Source organism: Polyodon spathula, chromosome 8, assembly GCF_017654505.1.
Source record: "Polyodon spathula isolate WHYD16114869_AA chromosome 8, ASM1765450v1, whole genome shotgun sequence".
NCBI lineage: Eukaryota > Metazoa > Chordata > Actinopteri > Acipenseriformes > Polyodontidae > Polyodon > Polyodon spathula.
In genome coordinates, this window is record NC_054541.1 from 31,112,074 (window position 1) to 31,133,241 (window position 21,168).

The window sequence follows — 21,168 nt, forward strand, 5'->3', positions numbered from 1 at the left end:
AAAATGTTACATTTTGAGCACCACAGTGAAACAACAAGAGAAGTCTTACATTAAGACAATTAAATAACTATTTAATCTGCCAGAAATTCATAAAACATGATAACCATTAAGACAAAACTGAATATTTTTCAGGGGTTTAGTTCCAACAAAATCCCCCAAATTATAGAAGGCATGTGTTTGTCATTCCCACTCAACTTGTTTCTAATGAACACTGTAAAAATATAACATACTTGAGTATTTACTTACAAATCAAACCGGAGGTTCTGTCTCTCTTCAAAGAAATAGTCCAGCATAAATTTCTTTACGAAATCAGGATTCAAAGTGTTGTCAATAGCTTCTGTTCTTCCATACTACAAAACAGATAAAATAAGTATCATACAATTTGAATAATATATATATATATATATATATAGTATGCATAATCTGCTGTAACAGTTACAGTGAACTGAATGAAGAATTACTGACCTGTCAAAAGATGAACTAAAACATTGAGAACATGCCCTGTAACTCCAGGTATCGTTTTAAATGTTTGGAATATAGGGCCCTAGTCATGTTTGCAGTTAAAGTACTGTTAAACTTATAAAAACTATACCTTTATATGTTTTCTCACGAGCAACTGCAGCGTCCTAGTGGTATTAATTTAAAAGAGTGGGACGGTCCATCTCGAATCAAAATTTATGCTAATGTATTTAAACAGATAGGTCTAAAAATCTCTGAGGATGACTGTACCAGGGGAGAGCTGTGCTGACTGTGTGGCGCATACTTGGTTCAGCAGGAAGAGGGCAGTAACCGATAAGATCAGTCTTTCAGTCATGGCAATGACATGGAGAGGTGGGACGAGGGTGTGTGGTCTCTCCCGCTCTCTGAATGGTTGGGAGGCGGGCCTTGGGGGATTGCTGGGCCTATAAAAAGACGCTCTGTTGTTTTCTCGGCTCGGCCCCTATGGGACGACAAGCAAGTGAGCGAAAGCTGTATTGCCAGGCAGAATGGCCGGAGAAGGAAAACAAAAAGAAAAGGACAAAACAAGAAAAGAAAAGAAATATAGGGGTAACGGAGAAACCATGGGCAGACTCCAAAAGTATAGCCCATAGTCTGAGGGAATGGTAGAGTGTAAGACGGATACCCGGACCGTGCGGGCAGAGTGCAGCACCTTTATTTTATAGTTTTGTTAGTAGTGTTTTGTTTTCCCTTTTTATTTGTGACTTTTGTTTTCATTATTATTTTGAGCACTTGTATGGCCACTGGACTGTCTACCTATATTGGTAACCCTGTGGTTAAAGTAAAAATAAATCAGTGCAGCTGAGCGGCGTTACAAATAAAGTGTGTGTCAGTGAATTGCCCACCACCCTTCCACAATGACATTCAATTAGTAATCCCTCTGACATTAATCCTCTGATTTTACCCTTTATTACTGCAGAATATGTCATGACTCTATCTTACACAAACCCACGCCCTATGTATCACAGTGGTTGTTTTAATTGATATTTTGCAATGCTTATTTTTCTGTATTTCCTTTCCAAGTGATGTGTTATTGTGAGAGACAAAGTTATTTTTTGGTGATACATTTCCCTCCCGACCTGTGAGGGTGCTGTGTAAAGGGAACAGAGTACCCTGGGCTGGGTGGCCAGACAATTAATTCCCAGGGTTAGGCAGAAGTTAGTCATCTAGAAAGGAGGCGAAGCTAAATCATCGTCCCAGAAGGGAAACGATGTGGCAGCCACAGACTGGAGAAGCTGTTTCACTCGTTAACCAAGGGGTCATGATAGATGGTAAAAAAAGGGGATGGAGCAATGTGATCTTTTCCTTTGTAATGGTTAAACGTGAACCAGAAGAGAAACCTGTGTTATAATAAGTGTTTTCTTTGTTTTTTTGTATTGTCTAAAAATACTGTTTGTTATTATTTAGACAGCTGAAACACGATCCGGAGCTGTCGCCAAAGGCCAGCACTAAATCCGGACAATACTTCAATTTGTTTGCACAATAAACTGTATTTGCACTACGAACACTACAGCATACATTGTGGGTTTGTGTTTGTGTTTGTGTTATGTGAGTGTAAAAAATCAGGACTATTATTATTTCGGGACTATCCTGCGGATTACAGTAAAGCAATACACGGCACTGTATTGCTTATCATTGTTATTATTTACTGCTGTTGTTGTCAACAGACCATTGGATTATACAAAATAAAACACCACTGCACCTGGATTATCGTTGTCTGTCTGTTTATTGACCACCTGGACCCTGCACACTGGTAAGCACTTTGCCACAGTTATCTACAACTTTGTTTCTTTCGTTCATTCTCAGCTTTGCTCTTATAAACATGGTAGTTTATCATTATAGCTAGTTAAGTAACTGTCATACTACTTGACATTGTCTTTATACTGTACATTGCAATACAGTAACACAAGTTCAATAAATGTGACCCACATTCTCGTTACCAGTAGAGTGGAACTATAATTAACAGTGAATAGTGCAGCTGAAAGTAGCAACCTGCAAATGAAACTAATTTCTCCTAGTTTATACCTATGGGCAAAGAAGATATATGCCACATTCATAAAATAGCATCAGGAGAGGACACGTTAATATTTGTAATTTAGAAATCACTACAGCATTAGACTTCATGAGAAACTTGATCAGTTACACCAGCAAAACACTGGTCAAGGTTTTTACCTATAAGAAAATCAATTTACCATAGAAAAACATGTCATACACCATAGGTAAGTAACACAAATCCATATGTACATAAACTGAACAAACCTTCACATGTGAGTCAAAAAATGCTGACTTTGGGAACTAAACTAAATGAATACAACATATAATACATCACAGAATGAAAAGGAAATGTAAATAGATATGAAGGAAAACACTATCACAGTCTGGGCACACTGTTTATATCCTTCTAACAACTGCTTCACAAATCTTTCTAGTCTGGTAGGGAGTGTCCATAGCAAGCTTAAGAATATACACAGTGTTAGCCAGCTAATATATGTTCAGTATTCCTCAAACATTTATAAACACCACTGTATAATTCCCAGATGGGTATGCAGGTCTATAGTACACAGTGTTAGACATGTAATACCATTGGAGAAACTTGAAGCAATTATCGAAAAGGACTAACAGGACTGTCAAGCTTACCTCTGACTAAGTAAAATCACAACTACATCAATAGATCCCATCCAGTATTTCTTTTTTTTATATGTTGAACAGTATTTTCAATTAGTCTTATGTAAATGAAATATGTTGTGTATGCTGGCTTCTTCAAGCATATAAGAGCAAGTCAGTCTGACTTAATATTCTTCTACAGTTTCCATTCTGTCAAAACAGCTGGCTTTTAACAAATAAATGTCAGAGTTTGAAGTGAAGGCCTCTAGCTTAGATGAGTTTTTTTTTTTTTAGTGCAAGGGTAAACACAAAAAGGGTTATCTTTTAAATAAGCTAAAAGATTTGTGAAACAAAAGGTTTTTGAAAGTGTTAATGGAAAACTACAGTGCAAGCAGCAGTATGCATTTCATGTATGTTATTTTTAATGAGAAAATGTGTATGTTATTGTTAACTTGCTATGATATATATATGCTCATAATAATCCAACTCATGTTGGGGTGGGGTGGGGGGGTGGGGGCTAATGGTTACACTCTCTCTGGTGTATCATCAGCATTAGTTTAAGTGCTCTACAGAGGTCAGTGGTGCTTTTAATTTCTCATTTTTAAAAATGTCACCAGGATGTAATGACTGGAATAAAAAATGTTATACAAACTGATTCTATACAACAACGGTACATTAGTCAAGATAACTGTGACATTTCGTTCAGTGTCTGTACCAGGTTGCTCTTCTGGCCATAATAAAAACATGATTTGATGTAACCCGCTCTGCATGTCATTTTGACCACTCCCCAGATATCTGTAGTCACTCTGGGATTTATTTTCGTTTGTTTTTTTATTACATTAAACAGTGTACAGTCAGTTTTTTTTTTATACAAACAGTATATGATAGGCCATTATATTTAATTAATATTAAAAGCTACCACTTAATTCTGTTACTTATTCAATACAAAATCGCAAAAAAAAAAATTCAATATTACTGAAATCTATCTATTTCAAGAGTACAATAATGACCATAATATTAAATAAGCATATTTGAATGCGGCGGATTCTATTGTACTTACTTCTCTCCATTCTTTGTTTCCAACTCCTTGTGTATACAGAACACAAACTGCAAAAATAAAAGTATATTAGAGTATATTAAGTAAATAAGAGTATATTAGCATCTTAAGATACTATTAATCAAAGATATGAAAGTACAGCAGTCTGTACGACAGATATTGAGAACTAGTATAATTTTATGTCCTGTTCGGACAAAAGTCACTTGGGATACAGCAAAATGGCAATGGTAAAAAAAAAAAAAAAAAAAAAAAAAAAAAAAAAGATTAGTCAGTGTCATTTATTATACATTAAAAATCTATTTAAAAGATCACAAATGTACTGTACTACCAACTGCAATGCTTTGGAAAAAGGTACAGAATTATTTGAACCACGTTCAGTGCTGTGTCTCCTAATAGTTGGTTCATTATGCCATTCTGCATGACTCTAACTACAGATAAAGCAAGCTGAAAACAGTGTTTTGCAGGTGAAGTTATTTTGTGACACTACAATATAAACTATTAGCTATTTTCATGAAGTCCTTTATTACAAATAACTTTGGTACCAGCTAAGTTACTCTCCCCCGAACTGACACATCCAGTACAGAACTTGTCCCATGTTATAAGTTCAGGCGTCACCCAGGTACAACAGAATGATTTAGGTACCCTTGGAACCATGTAAGGGCACCTTGTTTGATTTCTGTATCATGGTTTGGTCTCTGTGGTGGACAATGAGATCAAAGAAGACAGCCTCTTCCATCTGGTTGGAGCAAAGCATCTCCTGCCATATGCCGACAAGGAATGCCTTTGAAAACTCTGATCTGCTTTGAGATCCATCTCAAGCAGATTCAAATTATTCTTTGATGATATTTTCTGCAGAGCCAGCACAGTCACTGTTGCTACGACTCTACATAGTTTTGCTGGCTTACTGGGAGGTGGGTCATCGCTAAAGCCCCTTTCACACTGGCACTTCTACCTGGGTCTCAACCAGGGCTCTGGCTACCTGGGTCGCAATCCCACATAGTGTGAAACCATGTACCTGGGTCGTACCCTCAGGATGTGGGTTGACATGCTTTGACCCGGCTCGAGCAAGACAAAATGCATGATGGCCGTTCATAAGCCAACAAAAAATAACAAACAAGCATGCCTGCATGAAGGTTTCACTTCCGCAAGGAACATTTATGTTTATTCTGTTTAGCCATATTTTTGTTGATTGAGACACACAATGAGCCAGATTGCAACAGATGAAGAAACATTTACTCTAATCGACATTTGGGCCGATGGTTCGATCGAGAGAAGCTTGAATTGAAGCGTCCGTAACAAGCTGCATCTTTGGCATTAGTATGAACATTGCGCATTTACTTCTGTAACCAAGGTCGACCCTGCTTTATCAAAATCAGTGTCAAATCACGTAGCCAACCCGCCTGACGCCGGGTCCTGACCTGGGCAGAGTATACCAGAGTGAAAGGGGCTTAACACTTTCTCTGCATTGCCAAAAGTGATTATACCACTATAAAACAGCTGTAAGTGTCTAACACTGAAACAGTGACACATGTAACTGCTTCAGCATATGTCTCAACCAAATTACATTTTTCATTGATTTCGTTTATCTTTATTGCACATGAACATCTGCCATGTTCTAAACAAACATGGAAGCAGTGCCTTTTCATGCCTTCGCTTTAAAGCAGTACATCCGTCATAATGACAACCTTCAACATCACAATACCTACCATATAGTGGAAACTTTTGAATCCACCCACACATCTTACAAAATAGACACAAAAAACAAAATTTCTTCTCCCTTTTGTTTGAATATAAAATCTAGGACTTTTTCATCTATATGCAAATCATTTCAATCATACACTTTTTTTTCATTTCCTACTAGATCTACTATACAAAACAATCCACTTTCCAGAGGAACCAATTGTGCCACCTGCAATTATGTCAGATTATTGTTTTCCTTATCACCACTCTAAATCACTGATGTGTTACATGTTAGATGGACACACATCTATTTTAGTAATCTGAGCCCAGCAACAATTCATCATTTCAAACACTTTTTATGTGTAAATTGATTGCCACTGCTTGTGCTAATTCTGTTCTATGGCTAATTGCAGATAACTTGAATCCAGCATGCTGTATTTCCCAAACAAAACAATGTTCCTCTATACTATACATGAATTACATTAGCTGTCATGGAGTGTTATTCTGTGGACCAATTAATTTTTTGCACGAGATATCAGTGTGACAGGCTGGCAAGTGGATAGAGGCCCAGAGACAGACTGCAGTTCAAAAAAATAATACTTTTATTAACAATTAAACGGACAAAATAAAAGGGCACAACGGCCAAAACAAAGGTATTTATAAACAAATAACAAAACACAAAGCAAAACTTACAAAAATAAAGGTTTCCAGGCTGGGCGATGCCTTCACTGGATCAGAAAATCTAAAAAAATAAACCAGCAAACCAAAAAAAAAAAAAAAACCCAGCAAACACACCCATTAGCTTGCTTCCTCAGCTCCCTCCTCTCCCTAATGGAAAGTGAAGGCCTCCTTTTATGTCAGGTGGCTGGGTGCTAATTGATCGTTAATTACCCCAATCAACCCCAGCCACCCGAACACAATAAACCCAGGTAGGTAGGGGAATTTAACCCCATCCCTGCCAATCTATACAGGGCAGAGCTCCGGTCATGTTCACATTAGTTCAGTTCAGTTCCTTTGTTTTAAAATAAGAAAATTCATACAGAGTTAGTTTTTTAGGTTCATTTCCATGTTGTTTCAAGACTGTTAATTTGGTTTCAGATTGAAATTTGCAAGTGAACTCGTTTAGTTTTTACTATGATTAGTTAACTGGATGTTTACACTGTGCAGTGCATCTTGGGACCTTTTTAAGATAGCAGTGATTAGGGGATTATTCTGTTTTTTGTCAGCATGTGTTTTAATTTTTTATATATTTTTATCGCTGTTGATGCAAGCACTGGAGGAAAGTACAGAAGCTGGCGGGAGACCACTGTTTGTCAAGTTTGGCATTTAGGGGTTCTTGTTTCCTTGTCCTTTCACTGTCCATATTGTTCCCCTTGACAACTTTTGCAGAACACAAGAAATGCAATGCTACCAACCAACTAAACAAAAACAACTGTGAAACTTCACTTTCTGCTCATCTAGTTACAAACGCCAACGTTTAAGGTTTTTTCCTGTGTGCAACAGAACTGTTCCCATGTTCACATTGAAGTTTAGCAAGTGAACTGAACTCAGTTCACTTGCCAAACAAACTGAGACCACCTCTGCAGGTAGACTCTCTTCGGTTTGCTTGCTAAGTGAACTTTGTTGTTCACACTACATTCCACACACACAGAACCATCCCCCCAAACAAACTCAGTGTGAATACAGCCTATTCTAAAACAGTATATACAGTGGCTTGCGAAAGTATTGACCCCCCTTGGCATTTTTCCTATTTTGTTGCCTTACAACCTGGAATTAAAATTGATTTTTATTTGGATTTCATGTAATGGACATACACAAAATAGTCCAAATTGGTGAAGTGAAATGAAAAAAATAACTTTCAAAAAATTCTACAAAATAAATAAGGGAAAAGTGGTGCATGCACATGTATTCACCCCCTTTGCTATTAAGCCTCTAAATAAGATCTGGTGCAACCAATTACCTTCAGAAGTCACATAATTAGTTAAATAAAGTCCACCTGTGTGCAATCTAAGTGTCACATGATCTCAGTATATACACCTGTTCTGAAAGGCCCCAGAGTCTGCAACACCACTAAGCAAGGGGCACCACCAAGCAAGCGGCACCATGAAGACCAAGGGGCTCTCCAAACAGGTCAGGGGCAAAGTCGTGGAGAAGTACAGATCAGGGTTGGGTTATAAAAAAATATCCCAAACTTTGAACATCCCACGGAACACCATTAAAGCCATTATTAAAAAAATGGAAAGAATATGGCACCACAACAAACCTGGCAAGAGAGGGCCGCCCACCAAAACTCACGGACCAGGCAAGGAGGGTATTAATCAGAGAGGCAACAAAGAGACCAAAGATAACCCTGAAGGATCTGCAAAGCTCCACAGCGGAGATTGGAGTATCTGTCCATAGGACCACTTTAAGCCGTACACTCCACAGAGCTGGGCTTTACGGAAGAGTGGCCAGAAAAAAGCCATTGCTTAAAGAAAAAAATAAGCAAACACGTTTGGTGTTTGCCAAAAGGCATGTGGGAGACTCCCCAAACATATGGAAGAAGGTACTCTGGACAGATGAGACTAAAATTGAGCTTTTTTGCCATCAAGGAAAACGCTATGTCTGGCGCAAACACAACACCTCTCATCACCCCAAGAACACCATCCCCACAGTGAAGCATGGTGGTGGCAGCATCATGCTGTGGGGATGTTTTTCATCAGCAGGGACTGGGAAACTGGTCAGAACTGAAGGAATGATGGATGGCACTAAATACAGGGAAATTCTTGAGGGAAACCTGTTTCAGTCTTCCAGAGATTTGAGACTGGGACGGAGGTTCACCTTCCAGCAGGACAATGACCCTAAGCATACTGCTAAAGCAACACTCGAGTGGTTTAAGGGGAAACATTTAAATGTCTTGGAAAGGCCTAGTCAAAGCCCAGACCTCAATCCAATTGAGAATCTGTGGTATGACTTAAACATTGTTGTACACCAGCGGAACCCATCCAACTTGAAGGCGCTGGAGCAGTTTTGCCTTGAAGAATGGGCAAAAATCCCAGTGGCTAGATGTGCCAAGCTTATAGATATATACCCCAAGAGACTTGTAGCTGTAATTGCTGCAAAAGGTGGCTCTACAAAGTATTGACTTTGGGGGGGTGAATACTTATGCACGCTCAAGTTTTCTGTTTTTTTGTCTTATTTCTTGTTTGTTTCACAATAAAAAATATTTTGCATCTTCAAAGTGGTAGGCATGTTGTGTAAATCAAATGATACAAACCCCCAAAAAATTAATTTTAATTCCAGGCTGTAAGGCAACAAAATAGGAAAAATGCCACAGGGGGTCAATACTTTCGCAAGCCACTGTACAGTACTTCTACAGATACACTGCAACAAAATAAAAGATCTATTCATAAGTCTTCTTTAAAATGTTTACAGTGTGACTACGGAGAAAGAAATAAAGCATAACAAGTACACAGAGTTCACTTGAGAAGGACCATTGATCTAGCAAAAAAAAAAAATCCTGATGACACACTGAAGTACAATGTAGATTTGGCAGTTCCAAACAAGTGCAGAACAAACTATAGCACTTGGTTACGCTGCAAGTTCCCATTGAAACCTTACAGGATCATGAGCACCCTAAAATGTAATAAGTCCCCCGCACCACCCCCCCCCCCATGCTTTTACAATATATATATATATATATATATATATATATATATATATATATATATATATATATATATATATATATATACACACACACACACACACACACACACACACACACACACACACACACACACACACACACAATGGTTTGCAGAAGTATTCACCCCCCTGCAAAGTTTTCACTTGAGCATACTCCGCGACACTTTCAAATTAGATTTAGAATATACATAAAATACTCCACATTGATAAAGTTAAAAAAATGCATATAGAATATAAGGAAGTAAGATTTACAGAGAAAAACAGATTCATCTCAGTTGCATAAGTATTCAACCCCTTTGCTACTACAGCCCTAAATCAGCTCAAGTGCAAATGATTTGTTTGAAAGGTCACAAAATTTGTGAAATGGTTTCAGCCCATGTGTACTCAAAGTGGTTTAACTTGTAGTATATCAATACTTTCAAGCTGCAACTCACATAGTGTTCCAACAAAGCAACCATGAAGACCAAGGAGCTTTCAAAACAAGTCAGGGTTATAGTGTTAGAGAGGCACAGAGCAGGAGAAGGGTACAAGAAAATTCCAAAGGCGCTGAGTATCCCTCTCAGCACAGTGAAGGCCATCATTAAGAAGTGGAAGATGCATTATACCACTCAGACGCTACTCAGGCCCCAAAGTGAATAGCCGGGCAAGCAGGAAACTGGTTCGGGATGTCACTCTGACCTTGAGAGATCTGCAAAGTTCTGTGTCTGAGATGGGAGTCAGTGTTCAGACATCAACAATAAGCCGGTCCCTACACAAAGCTGGCCTGTTGTATGGACGGGTGTCAAAAAAAGGCCATTGTTCAAAAAGTCTCATTTTAAAGCACGTGTGGAGTTTGCGAAAAAGGATGTAGATGATACTGCAGCATGTGGGAAAAGGTTTTGTGGTCAGTTTAACTTTTCAGTCTAAATTCCAAGCGTTACGTCTGGTGCAAGCCCAACACTGCACATCACCCAGTCAACACCATCCCAACTGTCAAGCATGGTGGTGGCAGCCTCATGTTATGGAGATGCTTCTCTTCATCTATCTCTTGTCAGGATAGATGGGAGAATGGATGGTGTACAGTGCAGGTTAATCCTTGAGGAAAACCTGTTTGAGTCAGCCAAGACTCTGAAACTGGTGACGAAATTCACATTTCAGCAGGATAATGACCCAAAGCACAAAGCCAAAGCTACACTGGAGTGGCCCAGTCTGACTTGAATCCAATCGAAAATTTATGACGAGACTTGAAGATTGCAGTCCATCGACAATCCCCAACAAACTTATCAAAACTGGAGCAATTTTCCTGTGAAGAATGGGTAAAAATGTCACCATCCTACTGTGCAAAGCTAGTACAGACCTGTCCAAAAAAGACTCATCGCAGTAACTACTGCTAAAGGTGCTTCTACCAAGTACTGACTTAAGGGGCTGAATACTTATGCAACCAGTAAATGTCATTTTGTACATTTTCTTTGCAAGTTTTGCTGACATTTAAACTTCTCCTCATATAACAGTGTTCAGTTTAAACACTACAGTTTTAAATAAAAAGGTTTGTTTGAAAAACTGTGCCTATATTATTTGTAATTTAACAAAGTGTGACATTATTGGTAGGGGGTGAATACTTCTGCAAACCACTGTGTGTGTATATATGTGTGTGTGTGTGTGTGTATATATATATATATATATATATATATATATATATATATATATATATATATATATATATAATATATATAGATTGTGATACTTCCTATGAAGGAAAGTTTATAGAGGGGCAATATGATGGTCCACAAATAGTGCACAGTTTATATCCTCTGTAACAGTGTAAAGAATAAATGTAGTCCTTGAAGCGAAAAAGGTCATGGGGAGGACTACATGACCCAGAAACCCCAGAGGGTTTTTCAACCTTGCCAATCAAAAATAAACCCAGTTGGTTAATGCGGCACACCTGTTGCTAGTCTAATTAATGCGGCACACCTGCTGCTTATTAAATAAGGTATTTAAAACAGCTTTAAAAGACTGGTTGGGTTTCTAGGCTGTAAAAAGGTGGAGATCAGTGGGAGGGTGGTGTGCTGGAATCAGAGAAAAAGGAAAGAAGGTATTATATTCTGTGAACACTTGTTAAGATATCGTTAAACGGCTTAGCTGGCCAATAGGTAGTTACTGAAACAAAAGGTGTAGTTAGGACTCCAAAGGGGAGTTAGAATTTAGTTCTGTTTTGTTTTGTTTATTGTTTTCACACAATAGACCTCTTGTCAGAGGACATAGTTGGCAATAAAAGTACAGACAACGCCCTTTTCTATATATATAAGTATGTCAATTTTGTACTATGAAAGTATGACCTATTTCTTTTAAAACAACATGCTGCACTGGGGTTAGCAAAAATCTTTCAAGGAAAGTTTGTTTTAATAAAATGAGTCAGTGATTCAATTGTAAAATGCAACTCCTTATTTTCTGATATTTTCCAGTCTGTTAACTCCAAAGTGCCCCCAGATAACCAACACATGTTTGGAGAAAAGAGTTTTGATAATTATGTTGTTGGGTATCCACTGATTTACTATGATCACTGTTGTAATGAACTTGGAAAAGACCAAGTGGAGAAGCTTTAGGGCTCATCTGACCTAATTGGTAACTAATTGTGCTGGGTTCCATCTGGTCATAAATATTACGTCTTTCACAGGAAATAAATAAAACAAAAAAAAAGGATTAGAAATGCCTGGAATTGTACCAAATCATTTTACCCTTTTACTGTGACGTAAAACTATAATGCATGTTCTCGTGTAATCATTGAGGAGTTTAATATGTTTCTTAAAGAGAGTTTTCTTTTTCAGGATTCATACATTCATACATAATATTGTCTCAACAGGACACAACCAGTACTCAGGAGACTTCCCTTTTGATTTTCCTACACAACCAGACCGGGGTGCTCAGGTGCATGCTGCCAAAACTTTGTTCTGTATTCAGCGATGAGCCAAGCGGTTTCCCTCTAAGAGACTGGGATACCAGCCAACTCTTGTTTATCATTGGTTCACTGTAAGTTTCATAGTTCATTGGTGATCAAGGGCAAACATTAGGAAGTACAAGACTGCTTCATACACCCTACCATTCCCTGTACTGTCTGATAACATAAGGGATGCCTGAATTTCAGCATCAAAGAGAACACTCATTTTAACATGTACTGTAAACCGTTCATGATTAGTAAAGCTTTCAAATTTGTCACATACTAGATGCTGACAAACTGCTCCTTCTTATCATAGAGAGTACAATTTACAATGTATTGGAAATATTGGGCCCTATTCATCATATTTTGAAGAAATGCTATATGTTTGAACATAAAACATTCTGTAGGAGTAAACTGTGTTTTGAAAACACTTCTAACCCTCTTTAAAATTGTAAATAGGTTTCACGGTCTGGAAGCTTGATTTAATGAATCAACATGGGCTTGAAGAAAACAGTCTGAACGTTAAAGAAAATAATTCCTTTTGTGGAGAAGGACCAATAGTATTTCTCTTTAGAGATAATGAGATTTTGAACATAAACCTAAACTACTGAATTATTTACTGATTTTAAAGTGGAAAACATATAATCTTCAATTCATATATGGGTGAAGTATAACATTCAGTCTTTTACAAATTTTAGGGGAATTCCAGCCTGCTGTCACAGTGTGCATTATATAGAAGCTGTACATTATACTCAGGTTATACTATTCTTTATAATCCAGGGCTCATAATGGAAAGTGAAACAAGCAATATGATTGGTCGACCAAGGATCCAGCTGTCCGTATATTGGATGGATATGGACTGTTGCAGCCTTGTCACATATTCTAAATAAGTATCGGTAGCCATCTTGCTTACACTCACTTACAGATGTACAACTGAAACTATGAAACTGAGTGAGCAATCACCTGCAAAAAAGACTCTCTCCAAGGGACTACTATAGTTAATTAATAGCATTTAAGACATGTAATTAGGGTTTAGCATGCACATTTAAATAAATAGTTTAGATGCTGGCATCAACCATATTTTAATTGCAAATTTTAGACAGCCATACAAGAACTAGATATAAAAAAAATATATAAAATTGGAAAGAATAGCTTAACTCTTACATGCAACTGAATTTGCATTTCAGGTGATTTCTTCCATTAATTTTGCCTTTGCCTTTGCCTTGGCACCTTGAAGCTAGGCACCATCACTAATTGGCTTTACATTTGCATTATGTTTTAGTTCTTGATGAAAAGATTAATCCTAATAGAGTATAAACCAAACCGATTTTTTTTTATTTGTTTTAATACTTCTTACAACGGTCTCTCCCTCTTAGAATTGTACTGAACATAATATTCTTTTAATACAACTTATGTATAAGTACAATACATTCCCTGCAGTGGCTTTAAACACATAATTTGTGTTTCATGAAAAAGCGGAATTTTCTTTTTTGAACATAAATCAATCACTTGCAGTTACTTGTGTCTCTAATTTTCATATCACAGCGAACTATAAATGAAATAAACAATTGTATTTCCTAAGGCAAAAAAAAAAGTAAAATACATAAATGGGATAATTACTTTGGCTTTTGTTACTGAGAGCTATTTATAGAGAGTTTACCAAAAACAGGTAAATTCAGAAGCAAAAAAAAAAAAAGAAAAAACATATGTTGAAAAGCAATTGGGGCTGAAAGAAAGCTCTGAAACTGTGGCAAGTTATAACAAATAGGACATGAAGTGACTGATGGAGTCACAGATGAGCTGGAGGCGGTACGCTATATTTAACTGAGGACCAAAGTCAAAATTACTGTTTCCGTTGATTTTACAGAGAATCTTGGGTGAGTATGGGAAGGCTGGTCGCTGAAAGCATCACCAACTAAAAACACTCGACTGGGAATAACGCCCCACTCCACAGACCAGGCAAGCAGTAAAAATAGAAATCTGCCGTCTGCACACCAGAAAAAAATCCAAAAATCATTTCAGTGTAGCTCTGTACTTCCATGTGGCCACAGTCTGAAAATGTGAGCTCCTTTTATTGTACATTATAGTCTTCCAACTTACTGTCTGACATGTTTTATGTAACAAAATATATTTACATAAACAATGTGAATCAGAAATAGTACTTTCTTTTACATCACTAACGATTTATTTTAATCAATTAATTTGAGTCTCCAACTCCACTATCACAAAAAGAGGTGACTTGCACTAACTAGACACTGTCCTCCTAACAGATGTTGTGCTGCCTGCTGTATGCACTGTCCCAGATTGCCCAAGACAACATAAAGCGTACCAGGCTAAAGCAAAAATGTGTCATCTATAGAGTGAGCTGAATTTTAAATTATAGAGTTTTATTTATTTATGTATTTATTTTTGCAAATTAAAGTAACACAAAACATTTTAGATGTGTGCAGGGCTGTACAGAGCTTACAAATGTTAACATATCTGCTTCTAATTTAAGGTATCACTGACATAATGGTGTGTCAGACTTATTGCTAGTATCTACCAATGTTCACTTCAGAATATACTTAGAAAAAACTACTTACTTGGATCTGATTTAGAAAATGTGTCTCTGTCCAAAAGATTTCTGAAAAAAAGAGAGATAAAGATAAAGAAAAAAATTTAAGACATGAAAAAGTTGAGTAGATTTACATTGAGTCTAAATGTAAATGCAGCTGCCCACCAGCTCTATATCAATCAGGGTGTGATTTGTCAGATTTACATGGGGGGGGGGGGGGGGTGAAATACATGAACTGCAGAACAAGCAACATTACAGAAAAGACTAGTAAAAAATAAATTGATATGTCACTTGTGTGGCAACATCTGCCAACATGCAAACACAGTTATTGTTTTTTATTTATTATTATTATTTATTTATTATTATTATTATTATATATATATATATATATATATAATCCTATATATATATATAAAGGTATATATATATATATATATATATATTAAATTCCGATATACTATTATATTTACTCCTATAATGTAACCTCAAGAATAATTGAGCATGGAACATTTTAAACTGTCCTGACTTGCCGGCTAGTTTAACCGGCTCTGTGATATTTTATGTTCCATTACCAAACAACCGCTGTTAAACTTACCCAATATCAACAGAAACAATGGGTCGCTAAGATCTAAGATGGCTTCTGAGAAGATTGTGTAAGGCTTTTGTACTAACTGTTCATACATAATAAGTGGGTTTATTTGGGGCTACGCGTTATGAGGAGGTTTACAGATCAAAAGGGATAGTGCAGCTGCTTAGTTTTCCTGTATCCCCTGCATAAAAGTCATCTGTGGCAGGCTGGCGAGTGGATAGAGGCCCAGAGACAGACTGCAGTTCAAAAAAATAACTATTTTATTATAAATAAACAAAAATAAAGGTGCACAAGGGCAAAATAACAAATACTCAAACACAAATAAAGCAAAAACAAAACTCACAAAAAAAAAGTTTCCAGGCTGGGCAATGCCTTCACTGGATTCAAGTTTTCTACACAACCAAAAAAACCAACCTGCTTCCTCAGCTCCCTCCTCCCAAATGAGAAGCAGAGGCCTCCTTTTATATCAGGTGGCTGGGCGCTGATTGATCGTTAATTAACCTAATCCTAATCAACCCCAGCCACCTGAACATAATAAACCCAGGCAGGTAGGGGAATTTAACCCCATCCCTGCCAATTTAAAGGGCAGAGCTTTGCTCTGCCACACACCTCCCCCCATGTACAACGTACACCGGCCGCAATCGGCCAACTCCCCCCCCCCCCCTCCCCCCAAGAGTCCAATTATGTCCCTTGGGTGGGCTGTTATGGTGGGTGGTGGTGGGCGGGGTTGATGTCGGAGCCCCCAAGCCTTCTTTGGTTGAGGGGGCCCCGGATCTCCAAGGTAGTACGTCGACGGCGGCCCGGCTCCCTCTGGTGGCGGAGGCGGCGACGGCGGCCCGGCTCCCTCTGGTGGCGGAGGCGGCGACGGCGGCCCGGCTCCCTCTGGTGGCGGAGGCGGCGGCGGCGGCCCGGCTCCCTCTGGTGGCGGAGGCGGCGGCCCGGCTCCCTCTGGTGGCGGAGGCGGCGGCGGCGGCCCGGCTCCCTCTGGTGCCGGAGGCCGGCGGCGGCGGCCCGGCTCCCTCTGGTGGCGGAGGCGGAGGCGGCGGCCCGGCTCCCTCTGGTGGCGGAGGCGGAGGCGGCGGCCCGGCTCCCTCTGGTGGCTCCTCCCTCTCGGGTTCTGAGAGTGGCGGCGGCTCCTCCCTCTCGGGCTCTGAGAGCGGCGGCGGCGGCTCCTCCCTCTCGGGCTCTGAGAGCGGCGGCGGCTCCTCACCCCTCTCTGGCTCTGGGTGCGACGGCAGCTCCTCCTCCCTCTCTGGCTCTGGGAGCGACAGCAGATCCTCCTCCCTCTCTGGCTCTGGGAGCGACGGCAGCTCCTCATCCCTCTCTGGCTCTGGGAGTGACGGAGGCTCCTCCTCCCTCTCTGGCTCTGGGAGCGACGGCAGATCCTCCTCCCTCTCTGGCTCTGGGAGCGACGGCAGATCCTCCTCCCTCTCTGGCTCTGGGAGCGACGGCAGCTCCTCACCCCTCTCTGGCTCTGGGAGCGACGGCAGATCCTCCTCCCTCTCTGGCTCTGGGAGCGACAGCAGATCCTCCTCCCTCTCTGGCTCTGGGAGCGACGGCAGCTCCTCACTCCTCTCTGGCTCTGGGAGCGACGGAGGCTCCTCCTCCCTCTCTGGCTCTGGGAGCGACAGCAGCTCCTCCTCCCTCTCTGGCTCTGGGAGCGACGGCAGATCCTCCTCCCTCTCTGGCTCTGGGAGCGACGGCAGCTCCTCACCCCTCTCTGGCTCTGGGAGCGACAGCAGATCCTCCTCCCTCTCTGGCTCTGGGAGCGACAGCAGATCCTCCTCCCTCTCTGGCTCTGGGAGCGACAGCAGATCCTCCTCCCTCTCTGGCTCTGGGAGCGACGGCAGATCCTCCTCCCTCTCTGGCTCTGGGAGCGACGGCAGCTCCTCACTCCTCTCTGGCTCTGGGAGCGACAGCAGATCCTCCTCCCTCTCTGGCTCTGGGAGCGACGGCAGATCCTCCTCCCTCTCTGGCTCTGGGAGCGACGGCAGCTCCTCACCCCTCTCTGGCTCTGGGAGCGACAGCAGATCCTCCTCCCTCTCTGGCTCTGGGAGCGACAGCAGATCCTCCTCCCTCTCTGGCTCTGGGAGCGACGGCAGATCCTCCTCCCTCTCTGGCTCTGGGAGCGACGGCAGCTCCTCACCCCTCTCTGGCTCTGGGAGCGACGGCAGATCCTCCTCCCTCTCTGGCTCTGGGAGCGACAGCAGATCCTCCTCCCTCTCTGGCTCTGGGAGCGACGGCAGCTCCTCACTCCTCTCTGGCTCTGGGAGCGACAGCAGATCCTCCTCCCTCTCTGGCTCTGGGAGTGACGGCAGGCTCCTCCTCCCTCTCTGGCTCTGGGAGCGACGGCAGCTCCTCACCCCTCTCTGGCTCTGGGGACGACGGAGGCTCCTCACCCCTCTCTGGCTCTGGGGGCGACGGAGGCTCCTCACCCCTCTCTGGCTCTGGGGACGACGGCAGCTCCTCACCCCTCTCTGGCTCTGGGAGCGACGGCGGCTCCTCCTCCTCTCTGGCTCTGGGAGCGACGGCAGCTCCTCACCCCTCTCTGGCTCTGGGAGCGACGGCAGCTCCTCACCCCTCTCTGGCTCTGGGAGCGACGGCAGCTCCTCGCCCCTCTCTGGCTCTGGGGACGACGGCAGCTCCTCGCCCCTCTCTGGCTCTGGGGACGACGGCAGCTCCTCGCCCCTCTCTGGCTCTGGGGACGACGGCAGCTCCTCGCCCCTCTCTGGCTCTGGGGAGCGACGGCAGCTCCTCGCCCCTCTCTGGCTCCCGGGAAGGCGGCTCACCCCTCTCTGGCTCTCGGGAAGGCGGCTCACCTCTCTTTATTGGAGTGACCGGTGGATCTCCCATGTCTACCGCCAGGTAATTAACCACCATGAGGGCAATCTCTGGGAAGGAGGCCGGGTGGTGCTGTTCCTCCCACTGTTCCCACCTCTCCCCATCTCGACGCCACAGTGTGTTGATAACTATGGGGAGATCGTGGACGAGGTCTGCCTCAGGGTGCATCAACCAGTCCCAGATCTCCTGGGACGGTGGTGAAGGTGGTGGTGCTGGAGGTAGTGGGGTGGCCCCTGATGCCCGGGGTGAACACTGCACCTCTTCCTGGGCCTGGTTGTAGGGGCATCCTGCCCAGTTGTGGCCGTCCTCCTCACACCGGCCACACCAGTTTGCCGGTGGCACGTCTGGGCAGGACCGCCAACGATGGTCCTCCTTCCCGCACCAGGAACACCAGGGGAAGAGGCTGGCCGGGTCCTCCAGCGGTGGCTGCAGCAGCTTACATTTCTTCAGCTGCTTTTCCTGCCTTTGCCGCTGTCTGCTCTTCTTTCCCATTTTTTTTTTTCAAAAAAAAAAAAAAAAAAAAAAAAAAAATATCCCAAAAATTCCACCAAACAAAAACAAAAAATACTGCTCTGAGCCTCTAGGTGGCGCTATCCCACTTCTGACACCAAATGTGGCAGGCTGGCGAGTGGATAGAGGCCCAGAGACAGACTGCAGTTCAAAAAAATAACTATTTTATTATAAATAAACAAAAATAAAGTGCACACGGGCAAAATAACAAATACTCAAACACAAATAAAGCAAAAAACAAAACTCACAAAAATAACAGTTTCCAGGCTGGGCAATGCCTTCACTGGATTCAGGGATAAACAACCAAAAAAAAAACCAACCTGCTTCCTCAGCTCCCTCTCCCCAAATGAGAAGCTGAGGCCTCCTTTTATTCAGGTGGCTGGGCGCTGATTGATCGTTAATCAACCTAATCAACTAATCAACCCCAGCCACCTGAACATAATAAACCCAGGCAGGCAGGGGAAGTTAACCCCATCCCTGCCAATTTAAAAGGGCAGAGCTTTGTTCTGCCACATCATCAATAAACAGGAACCCCAACTGTCCAAACGCAAACCTGCATTCATTCCAACCTGAAAATTAAAGGTGTAGGCGCACATTTCAAACATAGTGTAACCAATTCAAATTACTCCTTTTCTGTCCTACTACTAAAATTACTATCGATTTCTGGTTGCTTCTCTTCATTTTTCAAAACTTTACTGTTTTTAAAAGATTAAATGCTGGTCTTTTTTTTTCTGCAGGAATTTCCCATTTTACAAATAGTATGCATTAGTCCATAATTATCGGTGAAATACTTTTACACTGTTGGTTACCATTTAAATAGATATACTTTTCTTGTTTATAACCAACAGCTGAAACAAAAGCAAATCCCCCAAGAATGCCTGGTGTTGTGATTGATATAACAAGCGTTATCACTGTAAATATTATTTTCTATTAATTGTGACAGACACATTGCAGTGAGCAAGCATGTAATACTTTCTGTCATCACTGCGAAAATCTGAAAAATTAAAACGAGCGCTGAGATATTTGATTATTTGATTGGGTCCTTTCCATGCAATCATCTAAAACCTGAAGTAGACACTTCATTATTCCATTAGGCACAACAACAATTAAGTGGAGTGTGAAATTAACAAATTAAAGTTTAAATTACATACACTGACTGACTGCTCAGCCATAAAAATACCACTATTTATCACTACTGCTGTTCTGTTGGTTCTCCAGTAGCACTCTGTATCAATTTTAGTCTATCCAAAAGACGTTTGTGAGGGAGCACCCTTACTGGGGCATGATGCTTACAATATGTTATATGTAGCTGACTCTGGGCTGGTGTTTTTATAGTTACAGTATGAAGCCGTGTTGGTTTAATTTCCTGTGCAGCTGAGCCACGGTATTTTATATCATAATAGTATATTGCATAATAACAGTAACTAACACCCTAAATACTAACGTTGAGAAAAAAAATGAAATGCTTGCTTGTCTGTAGGTACAATTATGCATTTTTAAAAATACTGTGTGTGCGAGTGCACAGAATAAAAAGGAAACAAATGACTTTAAGGTTTTATATGTGATGTTTTATATATTTAACTATTTAAAGATATATATTTTTGTAATAAAAAGAAACAGTACTAAATTGTTTAAATAAGGTTGTTAATGTGTGCGTGGCTAGCTCTTTAAAAGACTGTCTGTAAGGGAAAAGAGGGAGAGGACTGACTAGTATGTGAATCAATGCTTAATATTACTTAAAAGAAAATAAATTCTTGTACCGTGAAAACAAAAGAAGGAAAACTCTGAGTGTCTCTGTGATCCTGACGTGAGAGGTGGACTTGTGACTCAGACGTGTCACCCCGTTACAACGTTGATGAGTAACATTAGGGGATTGGGAGCCTCAGCTAGAAGCCTAATGTTCTGTAACTAGAGTTAATGCAGTTTATTTCATTCTCTTCCAGTAGCTCATGAGATGTTGTCACAAAACAAACCGTAATGGTAAATTCTTACATCCTGTAAATCAGAATCCACTCACAGTGTCCTGGCAACAGTACATGGTTTCTACAACACAGGAACAGCTTCTGCTGAACTTATGGAATACGGTATCACTAAAGAAAGGCAATATCTAATTTAGAAAATATGTGAACTAAGTTCCAAGAAATGCAATCTCCTTGTCTTAATTTAAAATTGGGTACCTGGAGTACACCCAAATAATTTCTTTGATCTACACAGAATGACCACCCAACCCT

The 21,168-nt window shown here is 41.1% G+C and overlaps 1 protein-coding gene across 1 annotated transcript in view; it reads right to left on the reverse strand.

Moving 5' to 3' along the window:
• The window catches only part of LOC121319762 (copine-8), a 139,102-nt gene that overhangs the window by 97,869 nt on the left and 20,065 nt on the right, over window positions 1–21,168 (reverse strand). Inside the window, exons 2-4 of the mRNA XM_041257552.1 lie at window positions 15,026–15,066; window positions 4,163–4,209; window positions 247–350 (exon numbers count right to left, since the gene is read on the reverse strand). Coding sequence (XP_041113486.1) covers window positions 247–350; window positions 4,163–4,209; window positions 15,026–15,066 — 192 coding nt within the window. The remainder of the gene's footprint in view (window positions 1–246; window positions 351–4,162; window positions 4,210–15,025; window positions 15,067–21,168) is intronic.